The sequence below is a fragment of the Ruditapes philippinarum genome, unplaced genomic scaffold, assembly GCF_026571515.1.
Source record: "Ruditapes philippinarum isolate M1 unplaced genomic scaffold, ASM2657151v2 ctg1108_1_1_1_1, whole genome shotgun sequence".
Classification (NCBI taxonomy): Eukaryota; Metazoa; Mollusca; class Bivalvia; order Venerida; family Veneridae; genus Ruditapes; species Ruditapes philippinarum.
The window spans coordinates 39,646-57,194 of record NW_026864791.1 but is presented as its reverse complement, the minus strand read 5'-3'; the positions used below and the strand labels follow the sequence as shown (position 1 = coordinate 57,194).

Here is a 17,549-nt window from a genome sequence, read left to right as displayed (position 1 = left end):
ACACCACTAATTTATCGGACATGTTTTTTTTCTCAATTCATTTTCGGTGCTGCCTGCGTTGGATATAACGTTTGAAATAGATTAAACGCCAAATTTTCTGAAAAAAGCGAATTGTACTCCGTTTGTAGATTAAATTTGATTAACTCAGAATAGTCTTACATTAACTAAATTGTTATTTTATAATATCTAAATGGCATATGGCGCTTGTGCAAATCTTGCGCCGAAAATTACGGAATATTTTCTTTTTATATCCATCTTAGTATAATAGTCTAAGAAATCCGTGCAAAAAATAGGGCAAATTGTGCACCTCTTGTGAAAAGCATGAAATACAGAAATACTTTTTATTTAAGCCTGGGATGTGCGACTCCAATCTGGCCGCCAAAATCCAAGCTTGTCGCCATATTAAAATTTTCAGAATATTTTAGTTTTTCAGCTGTAGTCATTGCCAGAACAGTATATAAATAACACATGGGTTTGTGGGTAACAGTAAAAATATCATCCCGAGGAAAATACTGTTACCCGAGGCGTAGCCGAGGGTAACAGTATTTTTACGAGGGATGATATTTTTACTGTTACCCACAAACCCATGTGTTATTTATTTTATTACCCCGAACAAAAAAACTTTGATGATCTGAAATTGTCAACTAAATCTAACTGTAACAAAAAAAACCCAAGAGTAACAATAACTAAACTGTCCTTACCTTTTAAGTTTTAAGTGTACTTTAGGCCTACTTGAGTAGTTTTCTTTTTCTTTTATTCTTTAAGCAAGTGATATCTACAAATCATAAACATACAATAAGCTAGGTTTTATTTAGAAAACAAAACACTAACCCATTTACGCGGTTATGATCTGTGAAATCTGATCCTTCTGTTTCCAGAATATTCTTAGCATGGTTTTTGACATAATAACGATGATATCCTATGTCTGTCCACCATATCTGTAACGTTTCACTGATTAAAAAAATCCTTTGTTGCATGCTTAAATCGTCTGCATGTTCCAGTTTGACATATATAATTATTTACATTGCAATTACTTCCGTTGAAAACGGATGTTCACTTTTTGACTATTCAACAAAAAGATATTTTATACGCGAAAAGCATACCAGGGTGCAAACAACTAAATTTTATGAGTGTCATAGTTACTCCAGACAAGAAATTGATGTCCTATCGGGTTTAACGTTGAAAATAAGAATGAATCGAGAAAAAAATGGCGGCCATTTTATTTCATTTGATTTAGAAAATAGACCACGAGACCAGATTTTATATGTTAAAAAATACTGTTACCTATGTAACAGTACAAAATTCTTAGTCACGTGGTACACTTGCATTAACAGTAAAAATAACTCCCAGAGGCCTATGGGAAATTAGCATTACGAAAAAAGTGAGGGGTAATAATATGGAATAACACTAATTTATTATATTTCACATTTATTTATATTCAAAACATGGATCCAGATTCTGTGAATCCAATATGGCCGCCATATTAAAATTTTCAGAATTTTATATTTTTTCAGCTGTAGGCATTACCAGAACAGTATCAAATAGCACCAATTTATTATATTACACATTTTTTATACACAGGCGCGGATCCAACATGGCCACCAAAATCCAAGATGACCGCCATATACAAACTTTCAGAATATTACAGTTTTTCAACAGAGTCATTACTATATCAGTATGAAATAGCACCAATTTATGATAGTTCACGTTTGTAAATGCATATTAGCAAAAAGATAATCTATCAACATGACTTCCAAAGTTAAAAATGGCCGCCAAACCTTATATAGTTATGATACTGTTTGAAAGCCCATTATGCCTCAGAAATGCTATCATTTTTATTACTCAGAAACATTTTATTGTTGGTATATATTTAAATTTTCTAAACATTTACCCATTTGCCACATAGTTGAACAATCTCTTGCTTCTTTTGCTTTGTTGGCATTTGGTATAATTATAGTAAAATAGTATTTGGTTTGAAAGTCAAAATACTATTTTGTTTACATTTTGCAACCTTTATGACACATTACTCCACGGTCAGTGCTACTTTCTTGAGTTGTTATACATCTAATATGCTCTAATTCGATTATATAAACATGTTGACATTTCAAAAAGAATTGTAAATGGACGGATATCTAAGGCATAACGTGCCTATAAAAATGTCCACTTCATTTTTTACATTGAAATATGCTCATCATTAAAACTGCCTCAAATTAAAAAAACAACAACAACACATTTTACATCGTTTTAGAACACGATGAAGGACATAACTGAATACTTAACCCCAAAAATGGGGATTAAAGATCTTATGTTCTTATTATCTGCCTGTTTGCAATTTTAGATAATTTTAAGGGCAATTTACTCGCGAATGATTTAATACGTAGCTAACCCCTGTTGGGTCATTGTGCAAAAGTTGAAGAGATGGAAGAGAACGTTTTGTATATTCTTACCAAGAACGATGCCAATTTCCCTAAAAAAAACACTTTATAATGATCTTCTGTATAACGTATCTATATAACTTCATAGAATTCAGGGCTATGAAATTAAGCAAAGTTTTTATTAATAGTGTGATTCTAGAAAGAGTTTACAGAAACTATCAAAATTAAAACAAAAAATGGTTGAACAAATGACAAACTACACTGACCATTTCAAACAATAAAACACCTAAACAATATAGGTAAAGTAGGCATGATTTCACTAGTTCTTATATCCTGAACTTATATGACAGATGCAGAAGGAAATAAACAAACCAGAAACATTTAATCTAAGTAAACAACAATAGTATTTAGACACGCGCTGCTCAAGTTTTTGAAATCCAAATAACCGAGATTAAAAAAGGAACCATTTGTTAGATCTGAAAAAAACATTATGCTTATGAAAGGCTTTTCAACTGCAATAAAATATGAAAGGAAGAAATTAACAAGGGAGAGCATCGCCCCTTAAACGCAGCCCCGAAATTCTCAGTAGTCAGAAAGTCAGTAGTGCGATCTTAGTGATGGAAAATTTTATAAAAAATATCAAATATAAACAGATATAAAGTCTAAATTTGATCTCTTTTTATATTAAAACATTAATGACTATAAATGTTATTTATGCACAATTCTAGGCTGAGACCTGGTCCCCTAAAAAGCCATTTTTTCTGATTTTCTAATTTATTTCACAAGACCTTGCCAGAATAATGGCACAATTAGGGCCTGTTAAAAAGCTATTTAAATTACCAATGAAAAAAAGGATGCTACAAACTAAATTTATAAACAAAAATGGGTCAAAGACAGAAAAAGCCGGGTTGCATTTGTATACCAAATATCATGAGGCTGTGATGTTGCAAAAAATGTTTACCATTGACCATTAATGTCGAAAATTTAACTAAGTCGGTAAACAGGATGTGGATGAGCAGTTAACATACCTGAAATTGAATGTCACTGTATGGGACCACTAGTTAATGCTGTATGCCAAATATCACGAGGCTGTGATAAGTAGTTTTACGAAAATTTCCTACCATTGACCATTAATGTTGAAATTTAACTAAGTCGGTAAACAGGAAGTGGATAAGCGACAGACCTGAAATCAAATCCCACAGTATGGGACCATGCGTTAATGCTGTTTGCCAAGTATAAAGAGGTTGTGATAAGTAGTTGCTGAGAAAACTGTTAAAATTTTTTTCCCGACCGCTGCCTATCATTCACCATACTATAACCCGGGTTTGCATATGTGCAAGCCGGCCAAAAATTAGAAAGACCGGATTCCAAAGAACTTAAAATTCATCAATGGCTCGATTAACGCTATCTACTCGTGAATACTAAAGCTAAAATAGTTGGGAAAATGTCTCCTTTCATTAACCAAATACGGTCCTATATCAAGAACCACTATTGTAATTCTTGGCATACAGGCGAAAGACATATTTAATGAAATATGTCGTGTTTATGGGAACAATGAACTTTCTTTTTCATCCGTCACACGGTGCTGAGAGAAATTTAAAAGTGGTGTGGATTACCTCATGCACGCCGTCGGAAAACTGCAACTTCGCCAAAAATGGTTGAAAAAGTAAAGGATTTGATTGCTACTGATTTACAACTAGGTATACATGTATAAGTAAATGCATTGGTATCTCTGAAGAAGCCTCTCATACAATTCTCAGACGTGATTTCATATTTGAACACCTCTCGTATGATAGGTCATATAAAGTCGGATTTTTCTTTAAAAGCCAGCTCACGATCACCACTGGACAATCTTTAAAACGTCTTACGACGGTCATCGGTTATCTTCGACAGTGGCATGTTACCTTATTTAGGTCCCACGACCAATTTCAGTCGCAGAGAGGTTTTTGGGCTTGCAAACAGGTCGCTAGTGATCTTATAAGGTCTTAGGCTGTTGCACGATCGTCGTTCGAAAGTCTCTAATAATCTTCAACTTGTCGCCGCCGAGGTCCTTGTCACTCTGTCGCAGGTAATCTTTCCAGTCGTAAGATCATCGTGCGATTAGTAGCGACCTGTCTTACGATCACCCACGATTACAAATGACAACTAGCGACTTCGCTACGATAAGTAACAACCGTCGTACGATCGTAAAGTCCTTATTAATACCTCCAATCCATCAGTCTTTATTCAGGTTTTTGTTAATCGCAAAACTGTCGTGCAACAATCTTACGACAGTCTTTACTAATTGCCACTAGTCACTGATAGTCTTGAGTAGTCTTTAGTAATCGTGCGATGGCCGTACGACTCGCATGACAGGTCACGGGTAGTCGTGAGTAATCTCAGACAATCTTGAGACCATCGTATGTTTGCTGATAACCTGTCATGCGATTGTCAATGACTGGTCGTACGATAATCGTGGAAGTAGAGAGTGTTTGGTCGCAGATAATCGCCGATGATTGTCGGTTTTACACGTCGCCGGTGGTCGCAAGTAATCGCAAGCTCTAATGTGACCCGGGTTTAAGGTCCGTGGTGCGTAGAGCTTACGATTACTTGCGACCGCCGGCGACTTGTAAAACTGACGATCATCAGCGATTGTCTGCGACCGAAACCATTTTTGCACAGATAAATTTACTTTTGCGAGTATCGTAAGACAAGTCATCATTGACAATCGCACGACAGGTCATAAGTAAACATACGATGGTCTCAAGATTGCCTGGGATTACTTACGACTACCCGTGACATAACATGCCATCACCTACAACTTGTCGTACGACCATCACACGATTACTAAAGACTACTTAAGATTATCAGTGACTAGTGGCAATTTGTAAAGACTGTCGTAAGATTGTCGCACTTCCGAACAACCATCGTGCGACAGCCTTAAGACCTTATAAGATCACTAGCGACCTGTTTGATTGCAAGGAGGTTTTTGTGCAAGCTCAAAAACCTCTCTACGACTGAAATTGGTCGTGGGACCTAAATAAGATAACCTGCGACTGTCAAAGATCATCGATGACCGTCGTAAGACGTTTTAAAGATTGTCCGCGACCAGAGGTCACTGGTGATCGTGAACTGGTCTTCACTGGTCGTAAATGTGACTGGGGCTTTAGCTAAATGGTTACTTTCTTGAACGGAACGGTCAATTTTTTCAGCTTGTTGACGTTATCACCTCTCATTAGGGGATATATTATTAGTTATAAAGATTTTTGACATGTTATATTGCCCTATATAAATGTTTTTTTTTAAATCCCAGTCGCTAGGCGAGGGTTATATTGCAAACAACCGTTTATATACGGTCATATAACTTGTCAGGAATATTTATACCGGAAACTTCCTCTTTTTTTTGGAGAAAAAAGTGAGATTTCTTAGAAAATTGACAGTAGCCGTGTATATAAAACTATATAAACGTCACGATGACGTTAAAAACATGCAGTATTATAAACAATGTTCTATTATAAGCGATTGTGTCTGGCGCCTTTAGGCTTACTGAGAATATGAGAAAGTATTTGATAATGGTATCACTCTTTTTATAGTACCCATGCCTTTGATGCAAGATCAAGGTCATGGTTCCTCTACTGGTAAATGCTTTGGGTTTATTTTTCTGTTTCCAACGACAGTTCGTATTTCTTACAAAATTTGGTTGTAAAAACTTTCACTTCCGTGTTTATTATCATAGGGGAAGTTAAAATGATCCGTGTTTATTATCATAGGGGAAGTTAAAATGAATCCAATGCGCAAGCGCTGTAATTAAAGCCCCTTCCTATATCAGGTTCGTTTACAGTATCATCGTACTTTAGTTTATGCAGACAATGAAAGTGTTTTTTTTTAAATAAGCATATAAAAATATTGATTGGTAAAAGTTATGACTGAAATGCACCCAAATATCAAAAAATTCATAAATAGAAATTAACTAAAACAAAGGGAAAACTACGCTCTACTTTTTATTACACTAAACTCGTACTCGTAAAAACAACAGCAACACAAAAATGGCAACAACAACATCAACAACAACAGCTCTAATGTTTGCAAGAATACTTGTGTTAATAATTTCATGTTTCCCACAGATAAATAGTTAACCTTTTATTACAATAAGTTTTGACATTTATAAAAGTACTTTATATGATAATGATAATTTTGATTGTGACAACTAAATGTCACCTGACATACAATTTACAAATTATCCATCATTTTTATATATGTATTCAAATTATCTTTAATGTTATGAACATTCGCATACATTAAGTGTGTCTTTTACTGTCAGGGGTTTCCCCCCAATTAAAACTGTACGGATATACACCGGATATAATATGTTTCGAGTCAAAACAAAATATAAAAAAATACCAGAGGTAAGAAAGATTCAATTTTACACTTATTTGACCTCATTTTGATTTAATATTTCCAAATATTACACATGTACAAAAAAAACAACAACAACAAAAAACAAAAAAACAACAACAGTTTTTATGTTTAAAAACTGGGTGCGCCTTGTGTACTGGGTGCACAAAAGTGTATAATGATCAAGTGTTCTTGGTATAACGTATAAAATAAGCACAGAAAAAGATACCTTCAACAGCTCCATTGTCAGTATAATCATCTTCGTTATCATCGTCATAATCATCATCATTTTTATCATTTATTTTAAGACAGACATGGAAAGTTAGACAGACATGGAAAGTGAAACATTAAAGGGTTTTGTTGGCTGCCAACAGGCATATATGCAAGTATCTTCTTGTCAAAAATAGTATATTATATATAGAAAAGTCGCACGAAAAATCGGATATAGCGGATATTTGTTTGTTTTTGTAAAGGAAATAACATCTTGCACACAGAAAAAACCAACAAATTTCCTTTTGTTTTATGCTTAAATACAATTATGTTCAAACAATTGGATTCAACTGTGAGGGAAAAAAACGAAAAAAGTCATGATTTCTACTTTCGTTTTGACAATGCAAATTGCTTAATGAAAATTAATGATTGATGATTATTTGTAATCAAATTGACTTCACAAATTATGATATGTAAGCAATGATCTAACAGTGTTTGCACTAAATGATTGCCAAATATAAATCATTATCGGATACTGTCCTATCAGTTTATCCTCGTTTTCATTTTTCGAGTTCAAAAATCCACATTAAATCACTACTATTCTCCATTTTGCCTCGTTTTCTTTTTCAGAGTCCAAAATAGTCCATGTCAAATAACAATTGTACTCCGTCTAGCCTCTTTATCATTTTTTTTCTGAGTCCAAAAAATTCATATCCAATCCTTATTGTATTAGAAGTAAAAACAAAGTTCTGTCAAAATGTAGAAAAATAGTGGTGTATAATTAAGAGATCATTATACAGCTGTATAAAATACTAACACTATTGGACTCATACTCGCCTGCAAAAATGTTGATGTATTTATTGAGTTTTGATTTTTTTGTTATACTCAGCAAAAAATATATTCTAGACCGATTCGGTGTTCCCGAGAGTTATTGTTATTTGCTGCCAAAGTTGTTTCCCTTTCCGTGATCTGCGCATCATCAATATCTACTATACCAGCAATAGCACATCGCATTTATCACTGTTTAAAATGCGAAAAAAGCCCTAACTGTTTGTTAAATCATTCTGTTAAATCGATAAAAAACGACCAGTTACACTTCATTGAGTTCATAACAGTTCTAGTGACAGAAAAGAATGCATACGACGTAAATACCAAAGACAGAATGACAGTTCTTGCAGATAACAAACCGTGGGAGTAAATAAATGGTCAAATTCTATGCTTGTATAATAAATAAGAAATACAAGTGAAAGCATGATAATAAAAACAATTAAACTAAAATTATGTATCATGATTATATTCTAGAAACAGTCATTACGCAAATTAAACACTTAAACTTCAACAACAACATCTCTTCAACTCCAATAAACTCAAAGAATCCAAACAAATAGAAAATGTCCAGCTTATATAACATTTTTGCGCATATATATGTATATAACAGTTTGCGCATGCAGCTGGCGTGTTGTACAAAACTAGACTGGCGCGCGACCCACTAGCGGAAACCAGTCTGCACGACTCCTAGTGCGACCTGAATGTTGCACGACCTATTTATAGTGCTGACATGCCTTAACAATGTTCAAAATGGCGCACAAGTGGTTCAGGGATACAGATTATTGTGCAATACAAACATAAGTACATCAACATGTACATGTTTACTCAATAGCATAACTATTTGTTCAATAATGCAACTTAGTGGAACATATAATTGCATAAAGTAAATATATTTGTACTATTAATGGTATACAAGATTAAAACATTTACTTTTGATTGACAATTCTTTAACCTAATTAACAACCGGAAAATAAACGGAGAAAATCGGCCCTTTTTCAGTCAACATTTGAACCACGTAACCTGTATATAGATAAAGCAGTAAGGAATTTCCAGGGCTGAAAAGAGTACTTTAAATACTATTTACAATGGTAGGATACTACATCATCGCGCACCTGCTAAATGCTTTCAAAATCTGTAGATATTTAATTCTGAGTGGGAGCATCTCTGAAATCAAGTCCGAGTGGGAGCATTTTCCATTTCTATAAAAAGTATGAAGAAAAAGTGACTTTTGAATATAACTATTTGAAACCAATCTAGAAAAATATGTAAACATGACTCGGTTTATGTTCCGGTACATTAAAAATAATTTTCGAGAAGGTTTTCAACCTTATTTCTGATATTGTAACTATCATAAATGTTTACTGTTACTATTTTTAGAAATCGCTACTAACAAAATTATAATGAATTTATACAGTTTAAAGGGTTATAAACCGAATGAACCACTGTTAGTGTAGTGTTAAATGTAACGTACATGTAAATTATATTTTTCGACTTTTTCCTTGTACCGATTTGTCCGCCTGGATGTTAATTTTTCGTTTAATTAAAGTCGTATATTGAAGCGGCGCATGCGGATAACAATGTTTGTAGACTGGTTTTAATGATTTAAGGCTGTACATAAGATTCATTAACGCAAAAATGGATGCTGCCAGCAATCATCCTCTTTACTGTGGATAGGTGGTCTGATGACCTCTCCAACCAAATAGACCATCCTTAAAACAAAACTCCGTCTAATGTCAAATTTCACAATATAACTGTTCCCCTTTAGGAGTGGAGACAACCTGTTTTCTTTTAGCCTGGTCTCACAATATTAAATCTAAGTAAACTACAGACAGTTGCGCAGTTGACTTGCAAAATAAATCGTGTCATTCCGTAGTAGATCATTCGTCTATAACACTCGAATGCTTTGCAGCCGGATGATAATTGTACATTAATAGAATCAGATTTAGCTCAGTCCTAGAATGATAAATCAGATTTAGCCCACCCTAGAATGATAACTCAGATTTAGCTCAGCCCTAGAATGAACTCCGAATCATATTGACCCATATTGTCAAACTTTATACCGGTATAATTATTACAGTTTTACTATTGAGTGTTTTAAAAGAGCAGATTTAGTACAATATTAAAAAATACAAAAACCTTTTTCAATCCCTTCCTAAACAATCTAACAAAATGTTCTAAACATTTCTATGAAGTATCAGGGACATAAAACAAGCAAAATGTAGGCACTAGTATTAGGGGGTTAAAATATCTCAGTTTGCCGTTGCTGCATACTGAGGCAGTTTAGAAGTGGTGCGACAGTTACGATATGTTTTACATTAGAGTAATTTTATCAGTCTGCTTATAATGCCAGTGTCCATATTTCTATAACACTTTTGTTTTTCAGATGATCATATTCATTATGACATTAAGATATTTTTTCATATAAAAGGATTTGACATTTATCAACGTCAATTTTACATGACTGCCCTATTATACTTAATGTTCAAGCTTTGTTCTGAATGAAAACTCATACAGTTTGCTACTCACTCCCTGTGGATCAAAGTGGATCAAAGTACATAGACATGAGGATACTAAAATTAATGTGCGTTATTTTGTATATTTTTGTTGGTCATATAAAAGGTATGTAAGTTTTAAATCATAGATATTTGTTATACATATAAAGAACAAAAGACATACAAAAGTGATATATGATATATATAAACACACCATTATAACATTTCTTGATATAAAAATCTAATTCGAAAGAAGCTATATTAGAAAGTTGTAAACATATATCTCATTAATCAGAGGGAATGGGTCCGATCAATGATATGATATAAAAACAATAAAAAATAACTCATCCAAAAGCTGCAAGACTAGTCTCTATATGAACTTCTGTATTTTGTGCCATTAAACATGAACAATAACCAGTTAATTGAATGTTATAAATCATGGTACAAAATTAGCGTTCTCAGCTGCATACTCTGTAAATTAATGATATATCAGTTAATTCTGATTCGTTTACCTTGACCTTTACATGCAGTATAATTCCATGAATGCTTGAATGGGCAGTTCTTATTTAAGACGATTCCTGCCACTGACCAGTTCTAAGATTAAGCATCATAGGTTTACAGTTGTGTTCTTCTATTTTATTTATTCACATTTGTGAATATCAGAACTTCGTATCATTACACTATAGTATATTTACGTACATAAAAATAAGAAATATAACATACTTAACGATTAACGCAAATAAAAGCGTATGTCGTGCTTTGAAAAATGTGTGAAAAAAATGAGAGGGTACCTGTGATATAAAAAATTTCAAAAGCAGAGAGGTAGCCCGTGCCGCTGCAAAACCGAAAGTAGGGTGTTTTATGAATTGACAATATACTGCCGTTTGTCCGAAGATGATATACAAATGAACATATGAAATCTGTATGATGCATATATAGTCAAGCCAAAGGCTCATTTCAGCCCGAAAAATATGTCGAGGTGATGGGCGAGACAAGACATACGCATTTTATGTAGCTTATTGTGGGGTTGCAATAATTGAAAATGAACACACTAATACTAAACCCTCAGGCAAAAACAACAACAACAACAACAACAACAACAAAAACAACATGTCATTGATCCTAATTTCAAATGTAGGTCACTACTAATTAGCCATCTTAAAACCGAGTCATTCAGAAAATTGGTAGTCTACCATAATTTTTTGTACATCATAATATTGGTAATTTCTTTTTCTCTCTTTAAAACGCCATTTCATTTTTGAAACCAAGTCAGTCAAATTTTGTTAGATCCCAAGACACGTACAAGTAAGGACATGAAAAAGTGAAGAATCGTTAAATACTATACGATAAAGTAATTGTTAAGAAATAGTAGTTTTCATTTTTCAACTAGGAAACTTTTATTATTTTTGTGTAAATCATAGTCTAAGATGTCGAATTAGATACACTTGAGTTACATTTTTCAAATTTTAAACAGAGATGATGCTCCGTTTGAGCTCGACTCAAAAAAAAAAAAAGAAAAAAAAAGTAATAGAAAAAATAGAGGAATTGGGAGTTGCCGTTGCCGTCCAAGGTCAAATGTCTTTATTTGCTTTCTTGGGCTGATTTTTGCTATTTGTAGCTATAACTTTGTTATTTTTAATGGATTGTCTTCAAACTTGAACATCAAAATCTTTAAGCCAACTATACAGACACTGATCTTCACCCATAAATGACCTTGAAGGTCAAGTTATTGAAATTTTCATTTTTTTCTGTAGCTTGCTATAACTTAATTATTAATAAATGGATCGACTTAATATTATAAACTGACATTGACCTTTAAATGTCATTGACCACAAAGGTCAGATTATTGAATATTGATTAAAAAGTCATAATTTTGTTATTTATGTACGAATTTGATTTATACTTTGACAAAACAAAACAAGACATGCTACCAAACAAACATATCTGAATAATTTAGATATGACCTTGACCATAATTTGACATTGACTGTCAAGGTCAAATTAATACAATTATCTTTTTTTTGTAACTAGCTATTAGTTTGTTATTTATAAATGGATTGACTCTATATAATAAGACATAACATAGGCTAGATCAGAACCTTTATGTATATCAAACTGAAATTGATCTTGACTTATGTATGACAATGACCTTAAAGGTCAAATAATTTAATTTTCACTGATTATCGCTATAATTCGCTGTAACTTGGTAATTAGTCAATGGATTATTTTTATACTTGGACCTTTTTGATAAGATCTTCTAATTGACTGTCAAGGTCAAAGTATTTAATTTTGGTTAAGTTGTCATAATTTTGTTATCTATGTACAGATTTGATTCAAAATCAGACAAAACAACTCTTGTTACCAAACAACAACAACAACAACAACAACAACAACAACATTTTATTTGCATAAATGTTATAACATCATTAAAGCCATACAACAGTGGTACATGTTCAAATACAAGAAAATACCCCCCCCCCCCCCCAAAAAAAAAAAAAAAAAAAACAAAAAAAAAAACCACCACACACAAAAAAACCTAAGATTAGCACGGGAAGTATAAGGATGAAATTACAACAAACAGACATCTGGAATAATTTAGATATGACCTTGACCTTTAAATGACCTTAACCGTCAAATGATTGAATTTTTATTATATTTTCTTAACGTTTTCATTTATTTATGAAAAGGAATCATACTTGGACAAAACAAGTGTAACTAGACATACCTATGAAAAATCAAAAAAAGGAAAAACTATTTTTTTTTCTTTCATCTTCTTTTTAAAGATTTGTTTAAACCGGATGATTCGTTTGCTTTTAGAAGAAGTAAAAAAGTCCAGCGTAGTCCCCGCCAAGTGGGGGCTCTTGTACGAACCTGCAAAATATTCCCAACTTTAATACGATGATTTGCACAAGTTCGTCATAGATTTTATTGACATATCATTGCGTCAAACACTCTAATTATTGACCTCCACTGCGGGCGTATTAAAAATGTGGTTTAGAGACATTTAAACCAATTTGGCTGGTTACCTGTACTTATTTCCAATAGATTTATGGCTAAAAATGAGCTATGGTGACAAATTGGAGATTATCTGATTATCTGGGAGACTTGCCAGACGAGGTACTATGATTTGTAACAGGAGGCAAACAAAAAAATTAGTTATGTACAAAAACGTTGTGTAAACTTCAAAAGACCATCAATATAACAGTAGAAAGGGGAACGGGACCGATAGAGAGCGCCAAAAAAACAACAACAAAAAAAAACAACAAAAAAAAAAAAAAAAAAAAACAAAACAAAAAAAACTAAAAAAAACAAAAAAAAAAAACAACAAAAAACAAAAAAACAACACACAGCTAAACAACAAAAAACATCAACATAATAAAAAAAATCATTTGCAATTTCTTCAAAACACGTAAACCCCCTGCTCCTTACAACCGAGCCTACATATTTGTCAGTTGGAAAAACGGATTTTAATATTTTTAAGTCAAAGCTTTGTCCTTAAAAGATGGCATTTTCAGTTAGAAATGACATTTGGTTATACATTGTAGGATTATCACCCCGCCGCCGATTGACACATGATCTGTTGGCTTATTACGACAAGGTTACAATTCCTGACGGTTCTCCACTGAATCTAACACACACGCTACAACTGAAGCGGCTTGTTAACTTTGTAAGTAGAGTAAGAAATAAAATGCTCCCTCAAAATGCATCGCCATGATATTCTCTTACCAAAAATTCCTAGACATTTATATTCTTCAGTTTGTCACTAAACATTACATACCGATGTTCGCACACAGGCTGTGCTGTATATAATGCCTGCCTGTATATAATGCCTGCCTGTATATGATGCCCTTGATTGAACGATAAATTGATAATAACTGCACCTTTCCCGTTTCACTTGTTTCGCATAAAAATTATGCTATATGTAAATGATTATGTATGATTTTTATATGATACATTTTTAGAATGATTTATGATTTATTTCTTGAATGAAAATTTTTTATATGATACATAACTTAAAGAATGTAATTTTTTCAGGAAAACCAAGTTTTGTCTCTTGAAGGTTATGTGTTAATGCAATGGCGGGATGATCAACTTATTTGGGACCCAATTAAGTATGACAACATCAGGATAACCTGGATACCAAGTCATCTTCTTTGGAACCCTGACATCGTACTGGAAAATAAGCAAGTTTTCTACCTACCTTCTTTTATAAATGTATTTGTATGCAAACTGTCGGTGTAATGAAGCATAGTGACCATCATAAAATAATTACTTCTCATCCTTATTTTATAAAACATGCGACCCTCTGTCAATAAAACCTTGACTCAAATGTAAAATATCAACCTAGGTTATTCTTTAGAAGAAACGGTCCCTTTTCTATAAAACAAGAAGAGATCCATTAGACCATGATGTATGCCAAATATCTGAGCTTTACATACACCTTGGGATCACAGAGAAGATTTTTACTACTAAAACATGTGAGGAAAACTGCAAATTGAAAGAAATTCACTAGTAACTTTATGCAAAAATATCTAGGCTCTAGCACTTGGGCTTTCAGATGTGAGGACATTTTTACTTTTTTTAAATGTTTATAAGGAAACCCTGACCAATTGACTATAATTTGCATACTTTCGGTAAAGATGATGTATCATGCCTTAGACCTTGGTATTTAAGAGAGTTTTGACTAAATATACATATGAGGAAAAAACCAGGACCCCAATTTTGACGTTAGAGATTTTATTTGAAAAACTTAACCTTAAAGTTTTAGACAAGAAGTTTAAAAAAATATATTTTTTTAGTGTTTTAAAAAATTGTTGTCATCGATGTACGCACGACGAAGGACTCCGAACGGGCGGGGGGTCACATTTACTCACCATGATCATGTTGAACCCATGTGAGATGAAAACATAAATAATAAAAAAACACAAATCAAGGATGATTCACTAATAATCACCATTTACGTTGAATTTCTGCATTGCATTGTTTTCGAATGCATGATTAATGGTACCGGGAAAAGAGAAACATGTGCGCTCTGCACTTTTTATAAACGTTTAAAATTGGTTATGAAATAAGCGAAAGGTCAGGTTTGTATATGGGTACCGACATTCGCCATAATTGTGTCTCCTAAATGGAGATAATTTAAAAGTTACAGAAGAAGGTTATCACGCTTCGTCTCACTAGTCTCCATAAATATGTAAAGTTTCAATGTGATGTTATTCTCAGTTTAAAAAGTTATACCGGATATAAATTATAAAACATTTTAGTACCATAATTGATATAGAAACAAATAGCAATTGATATAGAAACAAATAGCAGTGAAGAGGTATTTCTTCTTTTTGAACTTCCTTTTGAAAATTCAGGTTTAATTCAAATTTATTTAATACTTTTCAAGTGATTCACCGGACAAGCATCGTATTATCAGCAACAACTATGAAATGTAGAATTATGGTTATGACACTGCACTTCCTCTTACAATGTATAGTTTCAATTAGATACTCTGATGAAGCATTTAAGGAAGGTTAGCTTAAGGAAGATAACTTAAAATATAAGCAAGGTTGTGTTCTTAGACACTGTCCTTCCACTAAATAGTATCTTGCTCTGTGTGAAGTTTTAATCAAATTCCTTCAATACTTTTTAAGGAATGACGCAAGACGGCGAGTCTAGTTGTGCATATCGTCGGTATTTTCCGGTTAAATAATTTTTGTCAAAGTTATAGCCCTTCAATATTTTATATATTTTTTAAAAAGTTTTATCTATACAACAAATGCAATTTAAAAGAAAATTTACAGGATTGATCGATATTTCCAGTACATGATTTTCCGGTTGAATGATTTTGGCTGAGTCATAGCCTTTGAACAAAAAATGCGTTTTGGTCTGATAATGACTTTTTTGTCTTCTTTTACACATTAGCGCCTACCATTAGGCGACGCATGTGGTTACTGATTGATCGCTCTTGTTTCTAATGGGGTCACTTTACTTCGTTTCATCGGATAACAAACTTATAAAGCTTAGTTTATCACCTCGAGTAAAATAGACATCACAATTAAAATGAAGAAAATAAAAATTGAAACAATGCCGTCCTAAAAGTTTACCAAATCCCAAAGATATACAGTTTGTACTTTCAGTTTATGAAAAAATATTAGTTAGTATATAAATAATATAAATAATGCATCATTCACATGGACAATAAAATGAATATTAACTTACTCAGCTAATACAAGCATTAACATTCAATTTGTTTACATGTTTAGCGTTTTATACCGAAATACAGTATCCGTATTGTATATTCATACTATTTTGTTCGAGGTGTCCCGAAAAGGAACGTAAGTATGTGAGGGTAGCAAACTTTCTTCTTAAATTTAAGGTTTTTGAAAAATGTGCATGTATCATAAAACATAGTATGATAAATTATTGTAAATTAATTTCAATCCAATAATGTAAATATTATCCTTTAACAATATTTTCAGTGCCGATCAATTGAAAAATAAGGCTTTAAGCGACATCAACATCGTAGTCTCTTTCGACGGTTTTATATTCTATACTCCACCTGTGACGCTGAAATCCTATTGCAATGTAGAAGATACTGATTTAAGTACTTACAGCGAGGTGAAATGCACTTTGAAGTTCATGTCATGGACATATGACGGTCTTACCCTCAATCTTGAGCCAGGTAGCGAAGAGAACATTCTTGCAGACTTTGACGACAATTTTAACCACAAATGGAGTCTTATATCAGCATCAGTGAAAAGAAACGAACGCTTTTACAAGTGTTGCCCAGATACATCATACATAGATATTGAATATAATTTAGTATTAAAGAGGCGTTAGATATTATAAATATTTTTAACATGGCTATTTTTATTCAAATATTTGTAATATTTATCCTTTTTTTCAACTGTGTGTACAAAATAAAATGCATCTTATATAATATCCTTCGTTTAAAATTAAAAGGAGATTATTTTCCTTTCTGTCGTATCTAGTTTCGGCCAGGTGGCGTAGTAACGCACGAAGGTTTCGTGCGTATTCGATTACTGTAATTGGTTATAATTCAGCCTATCACTACGATGGGTGCAGTTGAGTTTAATTACGTCAGTCAATATATATAAATGGCAAATGTAAGTATTATTTACATGGTGCACCGCTGGATTTCTTTAAATTTGCAACTTTCTGACAAAATATTGGACGTGAATGATTTATATGATGTCAGCCTTAGCCCGTCTCTATAATTTTGTCGCTGAGGGTTGAGGACACTTACCTAAGTTACCTCTAAA

At 32.9% G+C, this 17,549-nt stretch overlaps 1 protein-coding gene across 1 annotated transcript; it reads left to right on the top strand.

The window, feature by feature from the left end:
- Positions 1–6,753: 6,753 nt before the first annotated feature.
- Positions 6,754–17,208, top strand: LOC132726796 (acetylcholine receptor subunit alpha-1-B-like; the record flags this gene model as incomplete). Its single annotated transcript, XM_060712165.1, has 4 exons — positions 6,754–6,760; positions 13,824–13,945; positions 14,314–14,462; positions 16,746–17,208. Coding segments are annotated over 4 exons (639 nt in total), but the record flags the coding sequence as incomplete, so codon positions are not given.
- Positions 17,209–17,549: the final 341 nt, after the last annotated feature.